The 16,554-nt window shown below is 43.9% G+C and overlaps 1 protein-coding gene across 4 annotated transcripts in view; it reads right to left on the bottom strand.

Moving 5' to 3' along the window:
- Positions 1-16,554, bottom strand: part of Znf106 (zinc finger protein 106) — a 53,754-nt gene that overhangs the window by 16,047 nt on the left and 21,153 nt on the right. For 3 of the 4 annotated variants that reach the window (XM_070005874.1, XM_070005875.1, XM_070005873.1), the window contains 7 exons: positions 11,673-13,838; positions 9,212-9,821; positions 7,143-7,212; positions 5,945-6,099; positions 5,804-5,864; positions 3,933-4,268; positions 282-1,080 (listed from right to left, as the gene is read on the bottom strand). In XM_070005874.1, the coding sequence (XP_069861975.1) occupies positions 282-1,080; positions 3,933-4,268; positions 5,804-5,864; positions 5,945-6,099; positions 7,143-7,212; positions 9,212-9,821; positions 11,673-13,838 (4,197 nt within the window). The remainder of the gene's footprint in view (positions 1-281; positions 1,081-3,932; positions 4,269-5,803; positions 5,865-5,944; positions 6,100-7,142; positions 7,213-9,211; positions 9,822-11,672; positions 13,839-16,554) is intronic. The other variant, XM_070005876.1, reaches the window with a different exon arrangement.

Here is a 16,554-nt window from a genome sequence, read left to right on the forward strand (position 1 = left end):
AACGAAAAATGTCCTAACTCAAAGCATTTCTCTTGAACAACGTAGCAATGGTAAGAAATTGGGTTTTCCCACAAACTTTCTTTATGAAGAGAAATAAAAGCATCATAAACAGAGTTATTACTTAAAATGAGTCAAGAAAGAAAGCAGAACCATCTCTAAGAGAGGATTCTCCATGTCTACAATGTCTCCTCTTTTCACATAAATTTAACTTTCTAAACAAGTTCAAATAGAACCAGAGACTGGTGAAGGCCGCTCTGCTGAGAGCCACATGGCATCCTCACCTCACGGGGGCACCATCCTTGTAGGGAGTGCCAATCTCACTGGTAGAGCTCACTTCATCACACCCAGAGCGAGAAGTTCCCAGTGGGTTTTGCTCGGCCAAGTTCCAAGTATCCTTCTTGGATGGGCTGTCTGGCTTCTCCTCGCCAGATTCAGACGATTCAATGGCTACCACTTCTAACTGAGGATTAGGCACTTCTAGGACTTCCAGAGACGAGTCACTCTCCTGCTCATCTCTCATGCTCTCCTGCTCATCTCTCGCGCTCTCCTGCTCGGGCCGAGGTCTGCTATCTTCCCAGGTAGAGGTTGTTACTTTGCCCCCTTTAGCCAACTTCCCAGCTTTTACTTTCCTTACAGGTTTAGCCATAAACACATCCTGTTCTGTGTCGCTATTCTCCGGAATGTGGGCAGCCCGGAGCGTTTTCTTCTTCCGAAGTTTCTTCTTCTTCTTGTTTGCCCTGGTCTCGGCGGAGGGCAGGCTGGACTCTGCCTGCTGCTCGGGCTGCTCAGCTGCACTGTGAGCTTCCTTCTGCACAGGGGTTTCTGAAGTCAAAGATGATCTCAGGAAAGAACTGCTCCAGGCTTCAGACCCACTGTGGCCCTTGGCTGACAATTCACCTCTATGCAGGTTTGGAAGATCGGGGGACTGAGAAGATGGAGAGTTTGCTCGGCTTCTGCTACTTCCTTGCTCCACAGAAAGGTTCAGATCCTGGTTGGGCTCATGGCCACTTTCTGTCAGCTCTGAAACACAGTGCCCTGCAGGGAGGACTGGATGAACTGGACCACTGTCACTCATCTCTCCTGAATTGAGAAGAAAAATAAGGATGGCATTTTTTGGGGGTATATTTGCTGTATATAATCATAATCCGTAAATTGTTTGCCACAACTGAATCTGTACCAAATAATGTTTCAGTCATATGTTCAACAAAACCATGACTGTTAGAATTGTTAATTCACCCCTGAGGTTCTTATAACCTACACCTCACCTTCCTGTTATAGGCTTCCTACCCCTTGACTCATGTTGATCTCAAAAACAACTGTTAAAAGCAGGGTGCTGCTGGTTCATGCCTGTAATCAATCCTAACTACTTAGGAGGTTGAGAGCCAGAGGATCACAGTTTGAGGCCAGCCTAGGCAGAAAACTTTGCTAGACTTCAGCTCCGAAATAACTAGCAAAAACACAACCAAAAACACACAAAAAATGGGCTTGAAGGCTTGGCTCAGATGTTAGAATGCCAACTAAGCCAGGGCAAGGCCCTGAGTTCAAACCTGAGTACTACCAACAAACAAAACAATATGTAAGTAACTGTGTCTTATTCCCTAAAAAGCTTGTATGACTGGTAGATAACTAGGTTCAATCCCACAAACAGAAGAAAAAAAAAGACTAAAACATAACAAAAAGATAAAAAGATTAAACTATACAACAAAATAATATATTTACATCTTTAGTTTTCCTATTTTTTTTAACAATGAGAATTAGTTTTGTAATAAAATCAATCTAATAAAATAGTATTAACTGATTTTTTTTTTTGGTCGGTCGTGGGGCTTGAACTCTGGGCTTGGGTGCTGTCCCTCAGCTCTTCAGCTCAGGGCAAGTGTTCTACCACTTGAGCCACAGCACCACTTCCGGTTTTCTGAGTGTTTTATTGAAGAGTCTCACAGACTTTACTGCCCAGGCTGGCTCTGAATTGTGATCCCCAGAGCTCAGCCTCCCAAATAGCTAGGATTACAGGCATGAGCCACCAGCACCCGCTGTCTTACTGAATTTTTAACAAGTAATTTAAAAATCCCTACAAAATTTCTTTCCTATATAGATTTTTCTGGGTTTCTATTGGAGGCAGTGTCAGTACTGGGGCTTCAACTTGGGGTCTTGTGCTTTCACTTGACATTTTTCCCCCCAATTTTTTAATTGTGATTAAATGGTTCACCTGGCATTTTTTGTTCTTTGTTTTTTGCCAGTCCTGGGGCTTGAACTCTGGACTGAGGCACTATCCCTGAGTTCCTTTATCTCAAAGCTAGCACTCTACTACTTGAGCCACAGCACCACTTTCAGCCTTTTCTGGTGATTAATTGGAGATAAGAGTCTCACAGCCTTTCGTGCCCATACTGGCTCTGAACCACAATTCTCAGATCTCAGCTTCCTGAGTAACTGGATTTCAGGCATGAGCCACCAGCACCCTGCTCACTTGCTTTTCCACTCATGGCTGGCACTCTACCATTTGAACCACAGGTCTATTTCTGGCTTTCTTTGCTGATAAACTGGAGATAAGAGTTCTATAGATTTGTTTCCCTGGGCTGGCTGTGAGCCAGGATCCTCAGTTCTCAGCCTTCTCAGTAATTAGGATTATAGACGTGAGCAACCATTACCATATTTTTCCAAGCTTAAGTAGTAAGCACATAAACATAACTCTATATTCAATATGAAAGATAACATACATTTGATATCGGTAAATAGATTAACATTTTGACAGGGTACTGGTAGCAAAACTAGGGTAATTCAGACTCACTCTAAAAAAAAAAAAAAACCTGATTATTTGCTTATTTATTTTCAATATGGCATTATTGTGCTTATGAAAACTTCTAACAGGCCGGGCGCCAGTGGCTTATGCCTATAATCCTAGCTCCTCAGGAGGCTGAGATCTGAGGATCCTAGTTCAAAGCCAGCCCAGGCAGGAAAGTCTGTGAAACTCTTATCTCTAATAAGCCACTAGAAAACCAGAAGTGGCACTGTAGCTCAAGTGGTGGAGTGCTAGCCTTGAGCTGAAGAGCTGGGGAACATTGCTGAGGCCAAGAGTTCAAGCCCCACAACCGACAAAAAAAAAAAAGAAAAGAAAAGAAAAAAAAGAATACTTCTAACAGGATTTTACAAAGCCAAGAAATTATTTTGAGCTGGGTGCCAGTGGCTTACACTTGTACTCCTGATACTTCAGAAAGCTGAAATCTGAGGATTACAGTTCAAAGCCAGCCTGGGCAGGAAAGTCTGTAAGACTATTATCTACAATTAACCACCAAAAAGCAGGAAGTGGAGCTGTGGTGCAAGTGGTAGAGTGCTAGTCTTGAGCAAAATAGCTCAGGGACAGTACCCAGGCCCTGTTTTCAAGCCCCAGGATTGGAACAACAATAGTAACAACAAAATTATTCTGACATGCTATCTTATTTCTTTTATATAATAAAAGCACAAGCCTTGGCTTCTTCCACAAAGCACTCAAGTTCCTGTTAGATGTCCTACCCCCTTGGCCAACCACAGCTCAGGTTTTTACCAGTTCTATCTCATACACAAAACAAATGCAGTCAAGTGCTCTGAAGTTCAAGCTATAAGTGACATCTAGAAAACCAGCTGAGCCACTTCAACCGATTCATCACAAAAGCCAAATAAGTTCTATACCTACCCTTTAAGGGTTAAAACACTACTCCCTTCAGGTGTTAAAACAGTCAGTAACCTTAGATTACAGACAAGTAGGAAAAAGTCAGGGGTATCTACATTACATTCCCTGCAGTATTTTAAAATAATACTCCTATATGAAGGGCATTTCAAAGACAAATTAACTGTAACAACTGTAGTTTCACCATGCAGGTATTGTATATACTGATGCACATTTGTCCTAGGATTGTCCCCGCTCCTAGGGTGCCCCGAATGGGGGGAGGCTTGCTTACCCTGAGTGTGCAGTAGTTCCTTGGACACACTGAAATCAGAGCCCTGTGACCCAGAATTCACACTCCCCTCTTGCTCGGGGGACATGGGCTCTTGTTTAATCTGAACCGATGAATCTGGGGCAGGGATGTTGCCCTGAGCCTGGAAAGCAGAAGTGGCTAGTTGGAGAGAGGCTCTGGTGGATGATGGAGACACATGGGAAGGAGTTGCCTCCAGGAAAAGGGGGAAGAAGGGATTAGGCAACAGCGTGGTATCAGCAGTGGTCTGAGATCTGTTTCTTGCTTCTCTGGGGAGGCTACAGGGAACCTGGTCTGGCTGCTCAGAAGGTTCGTACGTCTCTAGAATGGGGAAAAAAAAAACACAGAAATATAAAATATGTTACCTGAAAAGTCACTTTATTTTTAGCCAATCTCCATTAGATCAGAAAAGAATTTTAAATTAATACAGTGCTCAGGCCCAGAGTTCAAGCCCCACAACTAACCAAAACCAAAAACAAAAACAAAAAAAACTTCTCAGATGGGCACTAGTGGCTCCTGTTTGCAATCCTAGCTACTTAGAAGGCTGAAATTGGGAGGATCATAGTTTAAGGCCAGCCAGACACAAAGTTCTTCACACAGTTTCTCAACCAATAGCTGGATACTGTGGCACTGTCATTGCAGCTATGTAAGAGAAAGTGATCAGGAGGATTACAGTTCGAGGATAGCCTGTAACTGCATCTCAATGGAAGAAGCTGGGCCTGGTGGTGCACACCTGTCATCTCCGCTATGGCAGGAAGCCTAAAATAGGAAGATTGTGACCCAGGTAGGTATGGGCCTGGGTAAAAAGTGAGACCCAAGCCCAGCGCCGGTGACTCACACTTGTAATCCTAGCTACTCAGGAGGCTCAGATCTGAAGATCATGGTTCAAAGCCAGCCCAGGCAGGAAAGTCCATGAGACTCTTATCTCTAATTAACCACAAGAAAACTGGAAGTGGCACTGTGGCTTAAGTGGTAGAGTGATAGCCCAGAGTTCAAGCCCCATGACCGACAAAAAAAAAAAAAAAAGTAAGACCCTATCTTAAACCAGTGGGGGAAAAAAAAGGGCCAGAGCTACAGCTTAGCAGCAGAGCAACTGCCCAGCTAGAGTACTGCTAAAATGAAAGGAGAGGGAGTTTTCAAGCAGAGTGGCTTACATGGAGAGCACCTTCCTAACCTAGCAAGTGCGAGGCCCTAAGATTAATCCTCAGTAACCCTAACGGAAAAAAAAAGGAGGAAGCGATAACTTGATACTTGTGATCCAGCTATTTTGATTCCTAAGACCAAAAGCATCTGTGAGATATACATAGTCCACAAGCCCTTCATAGATAAAAACCAAGAGTGGGGCTGGGAAGGTGGCTCAGTAGTAGAGTGCCTGCCTTGCATGCCTGAGGCCCTGGGTTCGATTCCTCAGCACCACATAAGCAAAAAGAAAAAAGCCGGGAGTGGCACTGTGGCTCAAGTAGTAGAGCGCTAGCCTTGAGCTGAAGAGCTGAGGGACAGCGCCCAGGCCCAGAGTTCAGGCCCCACGACAGGACCATAAATAAATAAATAAATAAATAAATAAATAAATAAATAAATAAATAAATAGACAGACAGATAGATAGATAGATAAAAACCAGAACACCGGGTGGGGGTGGAGGGATAGGAAGGAATGGTAAGGAGAAACAAAGGAGGAGGTAACAGTGCTTGATAAGAAATGTACTCATTACCTTGCCCATGTAATTATAACCCCTTTGTATGGTATTTTCACAATTAAAAAAAAAAACCACGAGGATGTCATGTGATCTTCTCATGACCATTCTCTTTCCTCCGCTTAGAAAACAACAAGAATGTGGAAAAGGCCCCGTTCCCCGCACCTTGTAATCCCTGTAGAATCTGTATTCGGTGGGTCCTCAGCGCACTCATCTCCATAGTTATCTAGAAAGAAAACACCTTGTTAGGCATTCTGAAATCCACCTTTTGAGTGCCCTCCCTCAGAACAGCCCAAACACTGTTACCTGCTGCTTGAGCATGAGCAGCCGCTGAACTTCCACATACGCTGTCTGCAGGGCTGCTCGAGCCTGCAGAAGGTTGTTGTCCATGCACTGAAGTGATTTGCTTAGCTCTTCCTCTCGCAAGGAAATACTCAACAGCTGGTCAACCTGAGAACGTTCTGTGGAAAGAATCATAGGGCCCCACTCAATAACAGGACTCCCTTTCATCACGCAGGATTTAAGGTGCATGAAACAAACACAACAGTGGCCAAAAGTATATTTCACAGATGATAGGTTTGCCCCTCCTCCTGGTTTCCCTGGTTAGAAGCTGACTCTTCCTCCATCTGCCAATCACGCACCTGGGACTCGTGAAATCACCTTCCCACAAGGAAAGAGTTGTAGAAGCAGTAATAACTTCTCTCCAGAATTCACAAGAGAAAAGCAGCCAAGACGCCGCAGAGGAAAAGTGAGGGAAATGACAGTAAAGGAGCAAAAGGGATGATGTTTTTATTGACTGGCCTGTTCCTTTCCATCTCACTGAAAAGACCCCATGAGAATTCCTGGCTTTATACTGTCTAAGAGATATGATCTTTGCTTATAGGTCTATATGGCATCATATAATTTCTTTTCTAACTATAACTAGAGATAGCAGGAAATCAAATTTTGCTATTAAACAAAGTAAAAATGATGATGATGATAATAATAAATGAGCCAGGCCTAGTGGCACACACCTACAATCCCAACAACTGGTAGGCTACTCTGGAGAATCTCAGGTTCAAGAGTCAGCCTGAGCTACATAGTAAGTTCCAGAACAGCTTGGGCTAGCAAGACACTGTCTCAAAAAAACAAAAAAAAACAAAATATTTTCCAGTATGAAGGAAGAACAATGTAACCTGTTGAAATTGTTTTAAGGGAAGTATAGGATGCAGAGTAGAGTGACAGGCGGTGGGGGTTGATCAGGATACACTGTATATACCTGTAGAAATGTCACAGTGAAACCTGTTTATATAGCAAATGTATAAAACAACACATGGAGTGATTGATGATCACAAGCTATGTTATGTCAAGCTGAAAAAAAATGTAAGTTCTAGAAGAACAACTTCCTGTGGCTGGAGTGTAGCTCAGTCCATGTTAAGATGCTGCGTTCCACTCCCAAAGCTGAAAACAAAAAACAAAAAGCAAAAAAACACTCCTCTTTTTGTCAGGATATTCTGTACCATACCTTTCTTTCCTTTAATTTTCCTTCTTTTATTTTTTCTTTCAAGACTTGGGAGTTCAGGAGAAGATCCATCCTGAGGGGATTAAAAAAGATTGAATAATATTAAGTAGGTAAAGCCTATTTAGTTCTAGGGGGGTGAAAACAAAAGAATGAATTCTTAGTCGTATACTGTCCTTCACTTACTACCATCTCTACCAAGGTGTCCTGCACATAGTCAAATATTAGTTAAGTGAAAGTATCTTTCGAAAAAACAGAGGGCTGGCGGAGATGCTCATGTGGCAAAACACCTACCTAGCGAGTCTGAGGTCCTGAGTTCAAATCCCCAATTCTGTTCCTGATCCTGCCCATCTTCCAAAAAAAGAGAATGAAACAGACTAAGGTCATGGCCTTCCTAGTTTCCTATGGGTTGTTAAATCCCATGGGGCGTAGGCACAGCCCTGGCCCTCTACCACGGTGAAGTGCCACACAGACAGAAGAATGGACAGAGTCAGTAACATGTAACAGATACTCTTGACTGCACCTCAGCAGACAATTCCACTTTACATTTCAGCAAGCAAATTTTTACAAGAAGCTAGAGCATCTGTAAGAAACTCAAAATATGCCAGGCGTCGGTGGCTCATGCCTGGAATCCTTCTGAGTAGAAGGCTGAGATCTGAGGATTGCAATTCAAAGCCAACTCAGGCAGGAAAGGCCGTGAGACTCTTATCTCCAATAAACCACTAGAAAACCAGAAGTAGCACTGTAGCTCAAGCAGTAGAACATTCACCTTGAGCTGAAAAGCAAACGGACAGTGCCCAAGCCCAGAATTCAAGCCCCACCATCAACCAAAGAAGAAAGAAAGAAAGAGAGAGAGAGAGAGAGAGAGAGAGAGAGAGAGAGAGAGAGAGAGAGAGAGAGAGAGAAAGAAAGAAAGAAAGAAAGAAAGAAAGAAAGAAAGAAAGAAAGAAAGAAAGAGAAAGGCAAAATATTTAGCTTTCTCAAAGGACAATTTCTAAGGCTAGAGGTGTGGCTCAAGTGGTAGAGCACCTGCCTAGTATACACAAGACTCCAAATTCAAACCCCAGTAATGCCAAAAGAGACAAAGAGAAGAAAAAAAATCCAATTTCTACCTAAAGTACCTAACAGTATCTCTTACATAGTGTCTAGCTCAGAGGAACGAAACTAAAATTTGTTGGAATTTTCTGATTATTATTTTTAGAAAGAACCCAATTTCTCCCAGTGCCAGTTTTAGCTTCTAGCCACCCTCTTTTTAGAAAGGGTCCTGAGAGGGCTAAGTACTCTGAGTGACAGGAGTGGCACATGAACAGAAATGGTATCATTGAAAGATTCTTAAAGGGTTACGCAGAGAAACTAAGGAACAAAAGACACTTATGAAGGCTAAAAACATTTCCATTACTATGCTCATATTTACGTGCTAATAGAACCACGCGGCTCTCAGTCAAGAATCTAACAACCGTATGCACCCTGCACACACAAAATGAGCATGCCATTCTGAAGCAGGACAGAGTGCGCCTCGGAAAACAGATTAAGTTACAGCTGAAGCCACACGGTAGCCATGGTCAGGTGACCCAAAGAACCATTGGGCTGGAGGCTCGTTTTAGCAATGACTTCATATTTTCCTGGTACTGTACATTCGTATTACATGACATCTAACTGAGTAGACCTACTAAAAGTAATACCGGTAGGATGAAAACATGCGAGCTCCTGAGTTTTCTCCTCCAGAATATGGGAAGAAACACAACCCCCAACTGAGCACCCAAGGCTCACGTCTGTAACCCCAGCTACTCAAGAGGCAGAAACGTGAGAATTGCAGTGCAAAGCCAGCCCGGGCAGGGAAGGCTGTGAGACTCTTATCTCCCATTAAGCATCAGAAAACCAGATGTGGTGCTGTGGCTCAAGTGGTAGAGCACTGGCCTTGAACTGAAGAGCTAAGGGACAGTGCCCAGGCCCAGAGTTCAAGCCCCCTGACTGACCGATCCCCAAGAAAAATCAGCAATCAGAGGTAAACCTTCCTTTATCAACCACTAAGTCACAAGAGATGGACTCTAAAAGGCACAGGAACTCATACTCACCCCAGTGGCTCTTCGTTTCTTCCGAATACTCTGGCTGTCGTTTTGTTCGGTGCCAGAGGTACAACTACTGTCTGTGGCAGCATCTGCTAAGGTGGAGGTGGTGAGGGCTGAGGAAGCGTTCAATGATAGAGAGTTTCCTTCTCCATTACTCTCCTGGGCATTCTGGTACTCTGACAAGGGTGTGGACCTCTCCTGGCTGGCCAAGTCTTTGGCCAAATGCATCAACGGTATTGCAGGGTCAGCGGGTGGCTGTGTACTATGTCGTCTCTGCGTGCCAATGTTCTCAGCCCTTTCACCTGCTCTGAGGGAGGCGGCCAGAGGGACCACTTCCTGTTTAAGGCACATGGTCGCTTTCTGACTCTGCGCAGCAACAATGTGCTGGGGTTCGTTTTCTTTGCCGGTACCTTCCTCGCTAAAGAAGCTATACACGGGAGCCCTGTCCACGACCACGCTGCTCTCGGAAAGGCTTCGCTTTCTTGTCAATCCAGGGGATGAGCAAATGGAAACACCTTCCCAGTGGAATCCTTCTAGATTGGACAGATCAGGCTCCTCATCTAAGTCCAAGGCCTCTTGCTCATTTTGAACCAGAGGTACCATTTCTATGCCAAACCTTAAAGAAAAACAAAAACACAAATCAGACACAGTTGTGAGGTGGGACACTGTTTTAAAGAGCCAGGCTGTTCAGCTGGGTCCACAAATGAATAAACAAGACAATGATCCCAAGCCGGGTGTCAGTGCTCATGTCTGTAACCCTAGTTACTCAGGAGGCTGAGATCTGAGGATTACGGTTCAAAGCCAGCCTGGGCAGGAAAGTCCATGAGATTCTTATTTCCAATTAACCACTCAGAAAACCAGAAGTGGCACTGTGGCTCAAGTGGTAGAGTGCTTGCCTTGAGCTGCAGTGCAGGGACAGCACCCAGGTCCAGAGTTCAAGATCCATAACCAACAACAACAACAATAGCAACAACAAAAATTAAAAAAGACAGTCTCTGCCCTCCTGGAGATCAGGGTCCGGTGAGTGGTTCAGACATATATATTGCAGTGTTACAAGTAGTAAATTAACATATACCTATGAAAATGTGAAGAAATAAAAATTGAGGGTTTTATGTCAAATGGAGTTTAAAAACTATAAATCATTTAAAAGCAAACCAAACAAGCAAAAGAACATGAAAAATCTTGCAGGACATTCATTAAATGCTAAGCACTAGCCTAAGAACTTCATATCTGCAATTCCACGTACTAATCCCAGGCGTGAGAAAGTGACAGGGTATAAGATAAATATATTGCCGGACGCTGGTGGCTCACGCCTATAATCCTAGCTACTCAGGAGGCTGAGATCTGAGGATCGCGGTTCAAAGCCAGCCCAGGCAGGAGAGACCGTGAGACTCCTATCTCCAATAAACCACCAGAAAACCGGAAGTGGCGCTGTAGCTCAAGTGGTAGAGCGCTCCCCTTGAGCTGAAGAGCTGAGGGACAGCGCCCAGGCCCAGAGTTCAAGTCCCACGACCAACCAAAAAAAAAAAAAAAAGATAAATATATTATTTCAACCAGGACAGAAACAACCCTAAGCCTAAATATATACATATACACACACATATATATGTATGTATACACATATATGCACATACATAAAAATATGTATAAGCCTGGAGATTTCATATATATGTATATATGAATACTGCAGAATTAGAGTTTTCAAATAGCAAACCTATGTTGAACATCCCTTCAACATAAGGTAACAGCCAAATGTTATAAAAGCGCTTAGGAGAAAGCATTCTGTGATCCTAAGGAGAGTGCCCAAGTACAGAAAGCAAGGTACACAACTACCTGAAGGTTCTCATTAAAAGGGTCATGAGAATAGTTACATGCAAAAACCGTACCACTCATCCCAAAATTAGGATTTAGAAAAAGATACACACTTAGAGACATACATTTTTATGCTGTCACTTTCTTTAAACCGAAAGTGATGGGATTCTGATGTATGTTCTGCTAGGAGAGACTTTATTCCACCGGTCATAAAATTCCAGTCATGCCAGGCAATACCAGTGGCTCACACCTATAATCCTAGCTACTCAAGGGGCTGAAATCTGAAGACTGCCATTCAAAGCCAGCCCAAGCAGGAAAGCCCGTGAAACTCCTATTCCAAAAAACTACCAAAAAGCCAGAAGTTTAGCTGTGGGGCTCAAGTGGTAGAGCGCTAGTCTTCAGCAAAAGAAGCTCAGGGGCAGTATCAAGGCTGTGAAACCAAGTCCCAGGACCAACAAAAAACAAAACAAAAAATTAAATCTAAAAACAAAAAACAAACAAAAAATATATGTAACAAATCATTCTGAGACATCTACAATGGATATTTTTAGCAAACATTTAATTAAACGTAACAGGAGAATTCTCTTGATGAAAGCCAAAGGGCAACTTTAAAAGAATTTAAGAGAGACCAGCAACTACTGGAAAAGGCACACACCTGGGTAAGCCTTTGCCTAGCTCTTGCTTTTTCTTGGTTACTTGCTGAATGACCTGTTCCCAGTTGACGTTTCTCCGGGATGCATTTAGAATTTGTCGCAGGGTCGGCTTGAGACCAGATTCTTTCTCTGTTTCACTCTTTCGATGGCCGCTGATGTTGCGAATACGCCGGGCACTGTTGAGGTTCGGCTCGGGCAGGTGGGCTCCGCTTTTGCTCTTCAGACTAATGTGGCGGGTGAGGTCCCTCTGGAGGGAGGCTGGGAAGCCTAGCTTGCTTAGTTCAGGCAGGAGAGGGCCTGAGGGCTGACTACTGTCGTTTTTTTGAAGCTCGGGATCCAGACTGGTACTCTCGAAGCTCTCTGTTTCAAAGAGTGCATGAGACTTTGCGGGGTCGTCGCCCTGAGCGTGTTCTGGTGCGGTTTTCGAGTCTAGCGGGAGGCCAGCTTGTGGGCTGGCTGTGGGCGCCACATGCACGTCGGATTCTTTGTGCAGAAGTGTGGCATTGCATGAGGAAGTGGCAGGCTTCCTACCCGTTTCCAGGCTCTCCTCATCTCCTTTCTCATCAGTAGTGTGGGTGCTACATGACAAAGTTTCCGTCGCTGTAGAACCCACGGCTGTCCTGGTTTTCGGTTCCAGCTTTTCCATGTCTGATGCCTCCCCATCACTCTCATCTTCGAATGCAGGTACTGGAAACTCCATCTTCAAGGACCCCTTTTCAGAGCCTTCCACATTCCTACTGGCCTTCTCGTGGCTTCTGCTCCTTTTAGAAGAGCTAGGGAGTGTCTTGGGACACGGTGGCCTCTCCTGGACTTTCTCCAATGTGTCATTTAGATTCTCCTCAGGTTCCTTTGGAGTGCCGGATGTCGTTTTATTCCCTTTTAAGCCTCGAGGACCTGGGCTGCGCAACTTGGAGACATGTGAAGAGCCAGGATCATCTTCCACAGGGGGTTTGTTCAAGGGATTTGAATGTTCCTCAGGAAACCGAGAATGGGCTTCGGGGAGCTTGGGGGAATTCTTCGGATCTCGTTTTTGAGGAGTGGCTTTGGGGGCGGGGAGCGGGAGGAGAGGAGACTTGGGCGGCGCTCTCTTCTCTGAGCTGCGTGGTGGCTCGGGCGGCTCTGTGCGGGGGCAGCCTCTCCCCTCACAGGACGGGGTGCCTTCAGAAACATCTTTGCAGTTCAGAAACCCAGAATGTATTTCTTTTTGTGTTTTCAGCATTGGGGAATTGTTTGCTTCTTCCGCTTGGGGCTCTTGTGCGCCCCCGGTTATCAAGCTAAAGTTAAAAAGAGGCTTATCTATCTTTTCGGACTTGTTGCTAGTGATTTCTTTCAAGCCCGACAGTAAATCCAGATTCCTCTGCGAAGGGTAGGGAGTCCAGCGGCGGAACTTTTCCCTTGCTGTGTTACCGTTCTTGCTGTTCATTTTGGAAGCTGGCGGGGGGTCTGTTGGTTTAGGAGTTTGGCTTTCTGACGGTTCGAAATTGAATTCGAGCAAGCCTTCGGAAGGAAACACACTGCTGGCAAATCCTTCAGAAGGACCCCTGAATGTGCTGGCCTTGTCTTTCTCCTGCCACTGCCATTTGTAGCGCTCTGGATTGTACTTGCTGGCCTTACTCAATTTCTTGTTCCACGGCGCAGTCTTGTCTTCCATTTGATAGTTCGCGTTTCTGCCTCGGCCTTGTTGGAATTTGTCTGCCGGGCCATTGTAATTCCAGCTATTTGTACTACGTACGTTGGATTTCCAGTTTCCGTTGTTGCTGTTCATATGCCAGCTGGGAAATCCACCTGTTCCCTCAGAATGCCAACTGGAATTCCTTCCTGTAGCGTTGTAATTCCAGTCTACCACCCCACTATTTGGATGCCAACCACCGCCAGAATTACTGTGGTTGTGAAACCAGCCTGAGGAGCCTCTTGCAATACCTTTGTGCCACCCAGAGGTTCCTCTTGGCCCAGCGGCATTCCTCAAAGGATGTGAAAAGCTATTTTTCCTAGTATTATTAAAGCCATCCTTTTCCCATTTCCAGTCCCGCTGTGGAGGGCCGCGATGATGCCTGGCTGATTGGCTGTAACTCTCTCTGTCTTGATAAGGGATTCGGTCTTCTCGTCTCCATTGGGGTTGCCGGTCATCTGAGTTTATTTCTTGGCTGCTTTTTGAAGATTCATCTTGTCTGGGGAAGGGGAAAAAAAAAGTATTTCATTAAAGGAATTCTGCTTCCTTTTATAGGCATAACCTGTAAAACATTCCCCTTTATCCTTTCCCCACACCCCATTACTTTCATGATATAGTCACCTATTTTGGTTTCTAACAGTGGCTGCTTTCCTATCATCTTTAGATGATCCGGTTAAACTTATGTAAATCTATTAACTTAAAAGTAAATAATGTATTTACTTCTGAATGTGTATCTTTTTCTAAATCCTAATTTTGGTTTTGGAGTTTTTTGGGGCATGTTCTGATATACTGTTTCTATTTTCCTGTGATTACTTTTACATCATGTAGCATTTTCAAAGTACAATTATATTTTGTGGTTATGATTATTATTGACTCAATTATATGTTCATTCAGCTGACCTTCAAACCTGATTTTCGCAGTTACAAGTTCTTTCTGAAAAAAAAAATTCAATTCCTTAATCCTATTTTAAATGGTTATATTATATTTTGCATGTCCTCTTTCATGAATACACACTTTATTACATCCCTATTTAATGGCTGTTAGTAGAGTAAGAAAGCTTCTGTGTATACTTTCTGTCCATGATGGCTTACAACAAAGCCAAGGAAATCATAGACAGGAGTGAAATGCGTACACCAAATAAGAAGCACTCGGGTAAGTACAGAGAAGTTCCCATTCTACAAAACAGTATTGAATGCAAAGTGTCTGATAACATTCTCACCCATCATGAGCTAGAGAGCTTTACAAAGAAGCTACAGTTGTTTGAACAGAACTGTTTGTAGAAAAGGTCACTGTTGGTAGAAAAGGTCACAGCAACAGATATCATAGCGTTTTCCTTTATAAACTGTGCTATGCCTAGTACAGTGCTTGGCACATGACAAGTGCTAAAAATGCTGATACTAATACTAAAATTTACTATCATCCAGTAAGTGTCAGGCATCTAATGTCTGATTCTTATCTGTCCTACTCTTAGATGGCTGACAAGATTGAAGAGTAGAGTGATCCACCAATTTGCCTAGAGTTAAGACAGTTGGAAAGTGGCAGATATTTGAACCTTGGCACTGATGGCAGTGCTTACGTTCCCAAGTGCTAGGATTTATTAGAATGAAAACAATATTTCTGCAACTGAGTCTTTTTCTCTAAGTATGACTTAAATCTTAAAACCAGCACTGACATTATTTTTGTGCGTGTGTTTGCTTTTAGTATAAGAGATCGAACCCAGGATGCTGCACTTGCTGGGCAAGCGCTTTGCCACTGAGCAACATGCCAGCCCCCAACATTGATGTTGATTTGCTTGAAAAGCATTCAATGTCTAAAAGATCTTCAACATAATTGGAATTCCTCCCCCCCCTTTTTTTTTTGTCAGTCATGGGGCTTGAACTCTGGACCTGAGCTCTGTCCTTCAGCTCTTCAGCTGAAGGCTAGCACTCTACCACCTGAGCCACAGCATCACTTCCAGTTTTCTGGCAGTTTACTGGAGATAAGAGTTTCATCGCCTTTCCCTCTTGGGCTGGCTTTGATCTCAGCCTCCCGAGTAACTGGGATTACAGGCGTGAGCCACCGGCAACCAGCTTCCTTCCCTTTTTATAAGATGGAACTAAAAGTCAATATATGAAGGCTAAGCACAGTGGTTCATACCTGTAATCCAAGCACTCATGAGGGTAAGGCAAGGAAATTGGCCATTTGAGACTTGACTGGGCTTCCCAGTGAGTGAGTCTGTGACCAATTTGGGCCACAAAGCAAGACTCAAAAAAAGTTAATCTATTTCAAAAAGTTCAAACACTCTTACATTATCAGTGACACCCAGGTCTACATACATGACCTGAAGTAGCACACATTATTATATTCACTAACAGCAGTTTTCATTGCTGACATTAACCCAGTTGCTTTTGTCATTTTCATTTCTAAACAGCCAGTTTTTTTTGTTTGTTTGTTTTTGTTTTTGGGTCCGGTCCTGGGGCCTGAACTCTGGGCCTGGGCACTGTCCCTCAGCTCTTCAGCTCAAGGCTAGCGCTCTACCACTTGAGCCACAGCGCCACTTCCGGCTTTTTTCTTTTTGCTTATGTGGTGCTGAGGAATCGAACCCAGGGCCTTGAGCATGCAAGGCAAGCGCTCTACCACTGAGCCACCTTCCTAGCCTAAACAGCCAGTTTTTGACATTCAAAAGGACCAGGGAACAAGGGGTTCTCCAAAGACCAATGACTGATTACCAGACTAATCAGAAATGAGCAAATCTGGGAGAAATTCCACATAAAGTGCCCAGATTTGAGGAACAATAGCATCCAGAAAACCTCATAAAATTAAAAATTTCATAAAAATCTCAATAAAAATCTCAAAAGGGGGAGGGGGAGAGACAAAGAAGCAAAAACCCAAAAACAAAAAAGAACTTCATTAAGAAATATGAGCCTAGGAAGTGGCTCTGTAGCTCAAGTGGTAGAGCAGCGCTCGCCTTGAGCTGAAGAGCTGAGGGACAGCACTCAGGCCCAGAGTTCAAGGCCCATGACCGACAAAAATAATAATAATAATAATAATAATAATAATAATAATAATAATAATAATAATTTGGGTCTGGGATCTGAAGACTAAGGTTCAAAGTCAGCCTGAGAAGAAAAGTGTGAAATCCTTTTCTCCAATTAGCTACCAGAAAGCCAAGTAGAACTGTGGATCAAACAGTAGAGTACTCACTTGGGGGGGTGGGGGGGAGAAAACACACACAC

The sequence above is a fragment of the Dipodomys merriami genome, unplaced genomic scaffold, assembly GCF_024711535.1.
Source record: "Dipodomys merriami isolate MVZ:Mamm:240054 unplaced genomic scaffold, mDipMer1.0.p SCAF_69, whole genome shotgun sequence".
NCBI lineage: Eukaryota > Metazoa > Chordata > Mammalia > Rodentia > Heteromyidae > Dipodomys > Dipodomys merriami.